The 13,492-nt window shown below is 39.6% G+C and overlaps 1 protein-coding gene across 16 annotated transcripts in view; it reads left to right on the forward strand.

The window, feature by feature from the left end:
- RIMS1 (regulating synaptic membrane exocytosis 1) overlaps positions 1-13,002 on the forward strand; it is a 492,278-nt gene extending 479,276 nt beyond the window's left edge. For all 16 annotated transcript variants that reach the window (XM_040349940.1, XM_040349925.1, XM_040349926.1 and 13 more), the window contains 2 exons: positions 4,792-4,931; positions 11,848-13,002. In XM_040349940.1, the coding sequence (XP_040205874.1) occupies positions 4,792-4,931; positions 11,848-12,066 (359 nt within the window). In that variant the 3' untranslated portion in view covers positions 12,067-13,002. The remainder of the gene's footprint in view (positions 1-4,791; positions 4,932-11,847) is intronic.
- The last annotated feature ends 490 nt before the right edge of the window (positions 13,003-13,492 follow it).

A 13,492-nucleotide genomic window follows, 5' to 3' on the forward strand; every position in this document is an offset into this window, starting at 1 on the left:
CAGAAAAACAGGAAATATGACTTTAAATCATTTTTATTTATGAAAAAACTTTAACCTTCAGTTCCAAACAGAACCACTGTTAACCATTAAAATACCAACATGCTTAGTCACTCAAGCAGCAATATCCAGTGTTAATTTTGTCGACTAAAACCAACTAAAACATTTTAAACTATTTTAGTTGACTAAAATACGACAAAAACAATTGAGATGACTAAGATGGGACTAAAACTAAAATGACATTTTAGTCAAAAGACTAAAACTAAATTGAAATTTGATGTCAAAATTAACACTGGTCTGTAGTGCATGTTCATACCTCAATAACATAAATAATAACATATTCGATTTTTCACTCCAGCAGTATATAATGAGTTTGGAAATTGTAGAGAAATACTTAAATACTGCATTACAATTTAACTACACCCATTCGATTTTAGATGACTAAAATTAGTATTAGTCAACTAAAATGTACTGGAACTAAGGTCTGTGTACTGGACTCACCTCTTGATTATCGTCAGCCTACCTTTTGGATTTTTTAATCTGCTTCCCCGCTCACATTCCTCTTTGTTATTTTCCTTTGTCCAGGCTCATCTTTACAGGGTAATGTCACTCATTTTGTGAGTGGATAGTGGTTGGTAAACTGTTATTTGGTTTGTAAGATATTGCCAGTGTTAATTTTGACAGCAAATTTCGATTTAGTTTTAGGACTAAAATTGCATTTTAGTTTTAGTCCCAATGCAATGGTTTTAGTTTTAGCTTTTTTTAGTCGACTAATTCTCCAGGACATTTTAGTCGACTAAAATGTACTGGAGATTTTAGTCGACTAAAATGTCCTGAAGATTTAGTCGACTAAATACAGCTAAAACTAAAACCATTGCAGAAGACTAAAATGGGACTAAAACTAAAATGCAATTTTAGTCCTAAAACTAAATCGAAATTTGCTGTAAAAATTAACACTAGCAATATCTTACATAAACCAAATAACAGTTTACCAACCACTATCCACTCACAAAATGATTACCCTGTAAAGATGAGCCCGGACAAAGGAAACTAACGAAGAGAAATGTGAGCGGGGAAGCAGATTAAAAATTTCAAAAGGTAGGCTGATGATAATCCAGGAGTGAGTCCAGTACACAGACCTTAGTTAAATACTGACACTGAGAGGATTTACAAGTGAAAGGTTACACTTATTGGCCAGCTGTTTCCCACCAATAGATTCCTCGCCAATCAAGTGCTAATTGAAGATCTACCAAGCAGCTAAGGTAAATCTTCTTAGAAACAGCAGGCAGCTTGTAACCTGAAACACAAACCAGAAAGAACCAGCAAAGCAGCCCCAGAGAGACATGTACTTGGCCAGTTCACACCAGATGCAGTTCCGTTCAGTTCTGTGTCCTTTTTTTCTGCACAAAATGCATGCAACCTGTTTTCAATGTATTCCATTGGCTCTAGTTGGCTTTGGTTCATACCATGCAGTCAGTTTCTGCACCGAAAACTGACCAGAAACTGACTGCATGGTGTGAACTAGAGCCCACTAAAGCCATTGGAATACATGGAAAACACTGTGCATGCATTTTTAGTGCAGAAAAAATGCACACGAAATTGTACGGAAACCCCGTCTGGTGTGAACTGGCCCTTAACAATCACGGCAGCCCTCTATTAAGCATTTAATTTATTTATAAAACAAATAGGTGATGGGGGTGCCAACCCCATGGGGGTCACTTTTGTATTTTTTTCTTTTATGGTCCTAACATTAGGAAGTTGCCTCTCACATTCTGTGCGATTACCAGAGCTGAATGTGGGATGAATCTCTGCAACAGAAATGTATACAGAAATAAAACAACATTCATAGTAGATTAGATTGTTAGATACTCTATCTGTTTTTTTGTATCTCTGTATCCCTGATTAGGAGATTTACTGACATTTCTGCGTGGATACTTGGATAAGAAGTGGGGAAATTCTCTCTAGCATGCACACAGAAAATACAAACCTTGCAGAGGTTCTATATGATCTACACTCTGTTACAGCCAACCATATAACTTCTACAACAAACAGCATAGCCAGCAATTACTGTAAATGTTAAAACAAGCTTAGGTGCAAGGAGTCCACATTAAGCTTGTTTAGGGCAACCTATTCTAGGTTTCAAAGAGGAAAGCAAAAATATTCCTTGATAAATTGCAAACAAGAATTTTCAGGGGGAGGGACTTTAGGGCACCAAAAACAATACCAATAGAAGATGTATATACATAAAAAAATGTTACAGCATTTTATTTTAAAAACAATATCTGAACAAATGACCAAAAGTTCAAAATAGTTGCAATGGTAGTTGCAATGTTGACTTCTATAACATAAATATAGATCAATATCCAAAGGCATTGCAACATTGATCAATTATATGAAATTTTGAATTATATTCAAATAACTCACAGTAGTTGGTCATACAGAAAAACACAATAGGGTGGGTGCTTTTAACGCTGACCGACTCCAAAGAGTGACCAAGGTCCAACACAAGAGATACCAAAGATCTACCAGAGATACCAGACCTGTCATGGATCTTTTAGAATAAAAATAAAATAAAAAATCTACAATGAAATAATCCAAATATATATGCCCCCTCCCCTCTCATATCAGTAGATGTATGTAAAAAATCATAGCGCATGTGTGGTGTTTTGATAAATATCCCTCCCACAACCCCCCCCCCCCCTCTGTAGAATTCAACATTGCAACTACCCCCTGAAGAATACTTTCTGTGAGTTGAAACGTGTTGGGGTTCATATAAACAATTCTGCCACTCAAATATAGTGCTGAAAATACTCATTCAGTGGTGGTCTCCATTGCGTTTTTCATTTATGTAAATATTTTGACCTTTTGGTAATTTTTATATGAATAAAAGCTTGTGACATTTTTTTTCCCCCATGAATCACATTTTTTATGTACGGTATATTCATCTGTTATTGGTATGTTTTGGTGCCCTAAAGTCCTTTTGCCCCAAAACAAAAATTCTTGTTTGCAATCTATTGATATGTAGGCATGTGGCACCTTTAAATATTAAAGTCTAGATTGAGGTACGATTATACTTAATGTTCCTCGATAACCACAGTACTTATCTAAGGTAATAGGGTGAACTGGTATAATTTAATTGGATGAAAAGCTGCAGCCCTGAGCAGGTAGGTTTTATACCGTTTATGTATTTCAATGCACATCAGAGGCTACTGAAAACAGAGGGTATTTCCATGTCATCACTTTCATCACAGATCTAAGGTTTAAGCTACTGTATTTGTGCTACATAAAAAAACTGTAAGCAAGGCCATAAAAATCATTCCTATACAGTATGTACCTGGGCCAGATACATACCCAGAATTGAAGATTTACATCACAGGCACAAGCCAACATTACAGAGCCATTTATTTAACATTGTGCAAAGTTATTTCAGGCTAGTTGGATATCATCAGATGATAACCAAGACTTCTATTAACCACTTAAGACCCAGGCATTTTGCAGCTAAAGGACCCGGCAAGGTTTTGCGATTCGGCACTGCGTCGCTTTAACAGACAATTGCGCTGTCGTGCGACGTGGCTCCCAAACAAAATTGGTGTCCTTTTTTTCCCACAAATAGAGCTTTCTTTTGGTGGTATTTGATCACCTCTGCGGTTTTTATTTTTTGCGCTATAAACAAAAATAGAGCGACAATTTTGAAAAAAAAATCAATATTTTTTACTTTTTGCTATAATAAATATCCCCCAAAAATATATATAAAAAAATGTTTTCCTCAGTTTAGGTCCGATACGTATTCTTCTACCTATTTTTGGTAAAAGTTTATCGGTTGGTTTGCGCAAAATTTATAGCGTTTACAAAATAGGGGATAGTTTTATTAATTTTTTTTTTACTACTAATGGCGGCGATCAGCGATTTTTTTCGTGACTGCGACATTATAGCGGACACTTCGGACAATTTTAACACATTTTTGGGACCATTGTCATTTTCACAGCAACAAATGTATTTAAAATGCATTGTTTACTGTGAAAATGACAATTGCAGTTTGGGAGTTAACCACAAAGGGGGCGCTGATGGGGTTATGTATGACCTAATATGTGTTTCTAACTGTAGGGGGTGTGGCTGTAGGTGTGACGTCATCGATTGTGTATCCCTATAAAAGGGATCACACGATCGATGACGCCGCCACAGTGAAAAACGGGGAAGCTGTGTTTACACACAGCTCTCCCCGTTCTTCAGCTCCGGGGACCGATCGCGGGACTCCAGCGGCGATCGGGTCCCGCATCTTCGGACCGGGTCACGGGCGCGTGCCCATGACCCACGGCTGGGCACTAGCAGAGGACGTACCTGTACGTGCATGTGCCCAGCCGTGCCATTCTGCCGACGTAAATGTGCAGGAGGTGGTCCTTAAGCGGTTAATAGGGTTTAGGTGAGCTATAAACCAGCAGTGAAATAAATGCAAGTAGCTGGAGTTGCCTGCATGTACCTTCAAACTATCCCAACTCATCCCAGTAAATTGCTGTCTTTTCTGCATTCTGTCCCTCGCTGTAGGACACTGAGGCTGCCTATGACAGACAGTGACAGGTTTACTTAAAAATATTTGGCAGTGTAAACATTCTGTATTAAATACATATAAATCTTTAATTGTATGACATTTTATTTTTAAATGATTAGTCAAATCAGCACAGTCTTGGAAGGTGGCATTATTTGCATTTTAAAAAACAATAAATATACTGCATGTAGTTTACCTTTCATACTGTACCCCCTTAAAAATGTTGTTTAACACATTACCTTTATTTCCAGCTCCATATGTCAAGGTGTACCTTTTAGAAAATGGAGCATGTGTAGCCAAGAAGAAGACCAGAATTGCACGAAAAACCCTTGATCCCCTTTATCAACAGAACTTGGTTTTTGAAGATAATCCCCATGGAAAGGTGCTTCAGGTAAATTTGCCAATAATAACCGTAGAAGCCTCTGTATCCCACTAGATGAATACTCTCCAGTATTACTCACTAATATGTGCTGACTGTATTCAGTTCATTGCTATGGAAGAGTTTAGAATTGAAATTAATCTATGGAATATACCATATGACATGGCGGTCCCCGGGTTACAAACATCCGACTTATATACGACTCCTACTTACAAACAGAAGGAGACAACAGGGAGTGAGAAGAAATCTACCTCTAGGATCGGAAACTCACTCCTGTAAGAGTTCTTATGGGGAAAAAGGTGTCTCCACTAAAGCTTTATCACCAATCCTTGCTTCACAACAACCCAACATTTTCAAAATTCAATTGTCACAGGGACAGAAGGTGAGGTGAAATCTTCTAAACAGGGGCACAGGCAGCAAAACAAATGTTACAGGGGTGTTAACCTTTCCCTATGCTATCCAAAAAAACATAAAACATTTTTGTTGCACTCAAAACATGTACCTGTTCCAACTCGCATACACATTGAACTTAAATGGGTTGTAAAGGTTTGTTTTTTATTTTCTAAATAGGTTCCTTTAATCTAGTGCATTGTTGGTTCACTTACCTTTTTACTTCAATTTCCCTTCTAAATGTTTTTTTTTCTTTGTCTGAATTTCTCACTTCCTGAACATGTAACTGATACCAAGCATTTGCCCGAGTACTTGTACTCTGGTAAATGCTCCCGATGCTTCACCTGATACTTGTACTGTCGGCACCGATCACCGCTGATTTTAAAGCAGCTGAATGCCGCCGTGTATCCCGTGTATGCCGCCGTGTGTATCCTGTGTATGCCGCCGTGTGTATCCCGTGTATGCCACCGTGTGTATCCCGTGTATGCCGCCGTATGTATCCCGTGTATGCCGCCGTGTGTATCCCGTGTATGCTGCCGTGTTTCTCTCCCCTTCGGTGCTCCTCCTCCACCCCTGGAAATGTCAGGATGGAGAGCGGGGTAGGAGCCGGTAAATCCGGCTCCTTACTGCTCCGAATGGACAGAGTCAGTGATCACTGACTCTGTCCATTCACATAACTGAAACATTGTAACCTATGTTTACAAATATTTCAGTTTATGAATGAAGAGAAGACGCAGCTGAGACTGCTGAGAAAGGGACAGGGGAACATGTGTCCCAAGTCCCTTTCCCTGTCTCAAAGGGAAGATGTCAGAGGTCTGTTAAGACCCCTGATATCTCACCAAAGCCCCCCCAACAGGGCTGAAAAAAAAAATTAAGAATAAAAAAACAAAAGAATGAAAAAAATGGTTGTAGAAAATAAAAAAATTTAAGAAAAAACACACTGACACGGTCCACCCGCCCCCCACCCCCCTTAAAAAAAAATTAAAAACAAATTGTTAAAGATAAAAAAAAAAAACATACTGACACATGTGCCGTTGTCACATGAGATTAAAAAAAGTATCGGTATTCGGTATCAGCGAGTACTTGAAAAAAAGTATCGGTACTTGTACTCGGTCTTAAAAAAGTGGTATCGGGACAACCCTAAAAAAAATATATGTGGGCTTCTCTCTACAATCCATATCAGCCCTTCAGCTCTGGTATGTGATTTAAAGGTGACAGAATACCCCCAAAACAATGGCCTGAGCCCCCCCCAATTTCCATACCAGATCAGACCTCTATCTGAGCATGCAGCCTGGCAGGCCAGAAAGGGGGGTGGGGGAATGAGCATTCCTGGATCAGGACATCCTGACAAAGCACCTTGTTCCCATTCTAATGAGAACAAGGACCTCATCTCCACAACCCTGGCTCGGTGGGTCTGTGGGCAAGGAGCTTATTAGAATATGGAAGTACTGTGGATGCCTTTATTTCTAGGTTGCTTTTTTTTTTAATAAGTAGGGCTACGATGTATTTTTCTTGTTGTTAGAGGAGGCTTCCAGATTCCAATAAGCCCCCCACCCACAGACCCCCACAACCACAGGGCACCACAGGCGCTTGTCCTCCCATGGGGACAAGGTGTTTTGTTTTTATGTTGAGGTCATATGGCCTGGTATGGTTCAGGAGGGATGCAACATGCTCAGCCCCCCCTTTTTTTGGAATTTGGAGGGGACCTCACAAATTCCCCTCCAAATTATGGAATTTGGAGGGGACCTCACACAAAGCCTGTTTTGTTTCCATTTGTTTTGATTGCATTGGGTCCCCATTAAAATTCATATCAGACTCGAGAGGCCTGGAATGAATTGAAGGGGAACCCCCACATCACTAACACTACCCCTGCTCCTTTGTTCATATTCATTTTTTAGCCCGGAATCCCTGGCTGACAGCTGAATCAGCTGGGCAGGGATGAGTCACTGCTTGTTAGGATGTCAATTTCCAGAAAGCCATTATCCCTGGGCAGGATTATTTCACTTCCTGCTGCAGTTGGAGATCCATTCTGCGATAAAATAAGGTGTAAAAATACTCTCAATACTGCAAAATAGAAAAAAAAATGTCAGTGCATGCATTTTGGTATTTATCTCTTAGTAAATTGACCTTATAGAATAGATGCATATACCGGTAATACTGCAAAGAAAAATTCTGTCTTCCCAATTATATTGGAACACATAAAAAGAAATAAATAAAATGTAATCCGATAATGACAAAAAAAAATCAGTTTTCCCCCAGAAAACCTACAGGAATAAATTAACGTCAGTATTTGATTCTTTTTATTACTATATTTGTTCTCTATTTTTCAAATCATCTATTCCCAAACTATTCATATTTTGTGTTTGCTTTTTAAATATCATCCACAGTCAGAAAATATTAAAATATTCTAACATAAATATTACTTTTGAAAGTAAATAGGAACTGGAAAAGAATTTCATGTTTGTCTTGCTGAATTTGTACTTTTGAGTCATTTCACAGATACTTAAGCTTCTCCATCAAACAAGTGTACTTACATGATAGCACTTTAGATCAGTCTTTCAAAACGAACAACTTGGCTCCCAGAACATTAAGTAAATTAAGTCTATAAGCCCAAAAACAGTTTACCAATTCTAAGATATGGCGGCTGCTTTCGTTTTCTTTTCAGGCTTTCTTTTTTTTTTACACGATGATCTGGCTATTAAATCTGTTGTTTTTCAACAGAACAAGCTGTGCTGCAGATGTGGCTGTTAGAAGGTTATGACCAACCATTTACCACTGACATTGGTGCCAAAGGGAACAAAAGTGTTTCCGTAACGGCCTAAAAAGTTTAATCTGGAGTGTGGCCTCAATTTGTTTAAATGTTTCTAAATCTACTAGTACATCTAACATTAACCCCACCCCCCCTCCCAAACTGGCAATGCGGCTGTCTAAATGTGTCTCTGTTGCTCCTTCATCCAGAGTGTAGGCACTCTAATACAGGAGGTGTGTTACTGACTAGATCATTATATGAAAACAAAGGGAAAGAAGCATAGAAAACTAAAACTAATGCAGCCACCACATCTAATGACTAAGCTGCAATATATTACATTTTTGGTTTTGACTTTAATACTGCTTTAAATGTAGAACCACTATTTTTTTTTTTACACCTCCTTTATGTAAGAATTAATACTATTTAACATATAACAATTATTAGCAACAAGGCAGGGGTCTTTTATGATTGTGGACCTTCTAATAAAAATGTTACTAGCCTACATGCTTGTGAGCAACAGCCTGTATGAATCCAATGCACAAAGAGTATTTACTCCTTTAATTCATAGGTATTGCCTCCTTAAGGGAAAACATCAGCATTGGTACATGTAGGCATTAGTGCAAAATATAAACAGCCTACTTCCGGTTCCAGGCATGTGCAATGATGTCACGTGGCTTCGCCCCTGATGCTTTACATCACGTGACCTGTGACTTCATCAAGGGTAAAAGGGTCTTTAACTTTAACAGAGTAATGCCCGTACACACGATCGGACTTTTGACCGACCAAAATCACATCGGAATTCTGGTGGAATTCCATCAGAGTAAAAGAGAACATGTTCTCTATCTAAACTCCTATGGAATTCCTCTGAATTTCCGATGAAAAAAGTCAGATAGGGCTACACACGATCGGAATATCCAATGGAAAAAGTCTGTCTGACTTTTTCCATCGGAAATTTCGATCGTGTGTACAAGGCATTACAGGTCATATGACGAAACGCGTCAGTGGCATGACCACACAACCTCATTGCCTAAACCTGGAACTGGAAGTAAGCTGTTTATAAATTGCACTGATGCAGGTGTTTTTCCTTAAGGGTGCAAAACGTATGAATTAACGCAGCAAATACTCTTTGTGCACTGGGTTAAGTGCATTCTATTTGTGAGTGTTTTAATATTATTTTAACAAAGGGTGAGTATTTCAGAACATACTGCACTATGAGAGCTGTTTTTTTTCTTTGAGCAAATACTGCTGAAGAGAGAATTGGCCACACATTGAGCATTAAGAATTATTGATTGGTACATTTGGTGAAAGCCCAAGGGGGATACAAACCCAGAGTTAAAGGGCAAGGCCCAAATTGACCTACCTTCATAGGGGGTCAAATAAAGAGGTAAGAAGTTTGTGTGGATGGTGGTGGAGCACTAGTACGGGTGGAGAATATAGGATTAATTGTGCACACATGGATTTGGAGGAAAATGACTTTGGTATAACAAAAGTTGTGATTAACATGCAGAAAGAAAAGGCAGAAGATATATACAAATTAGGTGGCACACGAAAATGTATTTATTTAAAGCGATATTAAAGTAAAATAACAAACATGTTATACTTACCTCCACTGTGTGGCTCGTTTTGCACACAGTGGCCCCGATCCACGTCTTTTGGGGTCTCTCGGCAGCTGTCTCGGCTCCCCCTCCATAAGAGCTTTCCACCTTCATGCGAGCAAGCTTGCATGGTGCAAAGCTTTTGCGGGCGCGCTCCTGTGATACAGCGGTGGGCATAGCCACCGACTGTAACACTCAGCCCCGCTCCCCGGCGCGCCGCATTATTGGATGTGATTGACAGCAGCGCCAGCCAATGGCTGTGCTGCTATCAATCCGTCCAACCTAGCCAATCAATGGCCAGGCTGGGAACCGAAGAGGATGACGGGGACAAGCACGGGACTTTCAAGGGGTGAGGCATGTAAAACGAGGGCTCGAGGGGAGGGGTGGCGCTGTCTGATGTTTTTTCACCTTAATGCATAGGATGCATTAAGATGAAAAAACATTTACCTTTACAACCCCTTTAATGCACAGACATATATAATGTAGATTTATTTGTGAAAATATGAAGTTACACATTTGTAGCTAGATTCACAAAGAGTTAAGCCGGCGTATCAGTAGATAGGCCGTCGTAACTCTGAATCTAAGCCGTCGTACATTTAAAGGAACACTAAAGGTACAATTATTTTTTTTTTTAAATAACATACATGTTATACTTACCTCCACTGTGCAGATCGTTTTGCACAGAGTGACCCGGATCCGTGTCTTCTGGGGTCCCTCGGCGGCTGTCTCGGCTCCTCCTCGCAAAAGCTTTCCACGTTCATGCGAGCTCCCTCGCATGGTGGAAAGCTTTTGCGAGCGCGCTCCCTGTGATACAGCAGCGGCCATAGCCGCCGACTGTATCACTCGGCCCCGCCCCCCGGCGCGCCGCGTCATCCGCTGTGATTGACAGCAGCGCCAGCCAATGGCTGCGCTGCTATCAATCCGCCCAGCCTAGCCAATCAACGGCCAGGCTGGGAACCGAGCAGGATGACAAGCACGCGCCCGGGACTTTCGAACGGTGAGGTAAGTAAAACGGGGGCTCGGGGGGGGCGGTGCTGTCAGATGTTTTTTTACCTTAATGCATAGGATGCATTAAGGTAAAAAAACTTTTACTTTTACAAATTGAGATACACTTAAATGTAGCTAAGATACGACTGCCTGCGCCGTTGTATCTTAGCTGTCTAGTTCCGCCGCCCGCCAGGGGCGTGAACGCTGATTTACACTTAGAATGCGTAAATCAGTGATGCCTATTCACGAACGTACGCTTGCCCGTCGCAGTACAGATACGCCGTTTACATAAGGCGTTTTCAGGCGTAAAGTTAGTCGAACAAATAGCTGGCCTAGCCAATGTTAAGTATGGACGTCGTTCCCGCGTCGAATTTTGAAAATTTTACGTCGTTTGCGTAAGTTGTCCGTGAATGGGGCTGGACGTAATTTACGTTCACGTCGAAACCAATAAGTCCTTGCGGCGTACTTTGGAGCAATGCACACTGGAATATGTCCACGGACGGCGCATGCGCCGTTCGTTAAAAGCGTCAATCACGTCGGGTCTTGGTTAATTTACATAAAACACACCCACCTCTTCACAATTTGAATTAGGCGCGCTTACGCCAGCCCATTTACGCTACGCCGCTGTAACTTAGGAGGCAAGTGCTTTGTGAATACAGCACTTGCCTCTCTGACTTACGGCGGCGTAGCTTAAATACGATACGCCGGCTCAAAAATACGCCGCCCTACGTGAATCCAGCAGTTAATGATTATTTTGAATTATGAATTGATTCACTTTGTGTCGTTATCTGATTGCGCTGCACTCATTCAAGTATACACAATTTGGCTGATGTGAGAACACTTGACAGTGATTTATTGGCAATGTTTTTATTATTTTTACATTATAGTACACATATTGGTAGTGCAGATAGTATTTTTGTTGTTTGTGCTCCCAAGTAGAATGCAAAGAAGCAAACTGACCTCACTGGGATGCATGTGCTTCCATGCATAGCATGGTCAGTTTAAAAATGGTAAACTGGAGGACTGGTAGGATCACCAGGTATTTCACGCAAAGGAAGCAATGCAAAGAGAACAGGATATTTTTTAGTACATGGTATCACAGACACAGAAATATGAAATGTTGGGGTACCATACACAAAAAAGGGTAGGGCAACGTGACCAAATATTACTACAGTCTGTTTTTTCAACTTTATTTTTTCTTTTCTAGGTAATTGTTTGGGGAGACTATGGTCGAATGGATCACAAATCCTTCATGGGTGTTGCACAGATTCTCCTGGAAGAGCTTGATCTGTCCAGCGTGGTCATTGGATGGTATAAGTTGTTTCCACCTTCGTCATTAGTGGATCCAACACTGACACCCCTAACTCGCAGGGCTTCCCAGTCATCTCTTGAAAGTTCAACAGGGCCTCCTTCCATTAGGTCTTAATGAACTGGAAGGCAGTATAGCCTAATGTAATCACAATGTTATTGCCCGATAAAAGTTTAAGAGTGGTATATTTACACGATCAAAAGCATTGCTGGAGACAGACAATCATTTTTTTTGCCTGTAGTAGTGATCCAAAAAGATCTTATATTGGCAGAGAGAAACAAGAATATGAGTACTGTAAATGAACATACAGTTCAGCACTATTGGAAATCACACATGCTCAGTGGCATAGTAAGGGTGACATTGAATTCAAACTGGAAGCTTTCACTCTGTTAGAAATGTTTGTGATACATTTTTACAGACCATAAGCAGTGTTATCATATTGGTATTTCCACCTATTTTATACTTGTTAATTCCATAATTTTTTTTTTTATATGATGTGTTAATCTGCCAGTTTCATAAAAAAAAAAAAAAAAAAAAAAGCATTTGTGATAATTCTCACATAGCGCTTTTTGTCCTTTTTATTGATTTTGTGAAAGCTGAGCATTACAGAAGTGATAATGGCTACAATTCTGTGTAATATTCCCTGCTGCCTGAAATACTGACAGTGACTTTGAGAAGCACTGCTATGTAGTGCTGTTCTATTATTAATGACCTTGCTTTTTTTTTCATGTAGTGTTACACAACTTGGAGCCACAGATGTATTTTATGTATTATAATGCATGCTGCAATTTGATTGGAGCACAGCAATTGTCTGCACTAAACTCCTGCATTCTGGCACCAGGGCTAGGAAATGATATGCAGACGCTGCAGTGCAGCAGTTGCATGCCACAAACTCCCTGTCTAGGTGTTACAAAATGCATCTTTGTTCTTACAAAAAATTGAATAACACTACAAAAATCAGTATGAATGCAACAGCTTTCTTTATATCATATGACCAGGTTGCCAATTTTTCATTGTCCAAAATGCTGATTGATAAAAAAAAAAAAAAAAGAAGCCAACTTGTTTGTGTTATTTTTTGTTTTACAGTCTGTGGAATAAACGATTGCTTAAAAATATTATTTTCAAAAAAATAAAATAAACTTAAAATAGAGGATATATTATATAATATATATGAAAAAAAAATATTCCACTTTTATTTTGTAACTTTTGGATTGCAGTACAGATTATGATATTTTCTGTTTTATTTCTGTTGTTTTTTTTAAGCATGGGAGAGGTTGTAAGAATTCTATCTGCAACCAATGCTGAGGTTGATGCAAGAGATTTTATGACTTTGGCATTTATAAATAATGTTTTGTCTGTGCTGTTTTGTTTGCCATCAGCCAATAGCTGTACTTATTTTTGTGTCAAAGAAAACAATGTGTATTTGACATCCAGGATTACCAAGCAATGGTGGAAATGAGCATATGACACTTTGAGCTGTACTCAGGCCTCTATATGTGTCACTTTAGACACCCTTGTCTGTCCTGGGTAGAGCATGGTATGA

The sequence above is a fragment of the Rana temporaria genome, chromosome 4 (genome assembly GCF_905171775.1).
Source record: "Rana temporaria chromosome 4, aRanTem1.1, whole genome shotgun sequence".
NCBI lineage: Eukaryota > Metazoa > Chordata > Amphibia > Anura > Ranidae > Rana > Rana temporaria.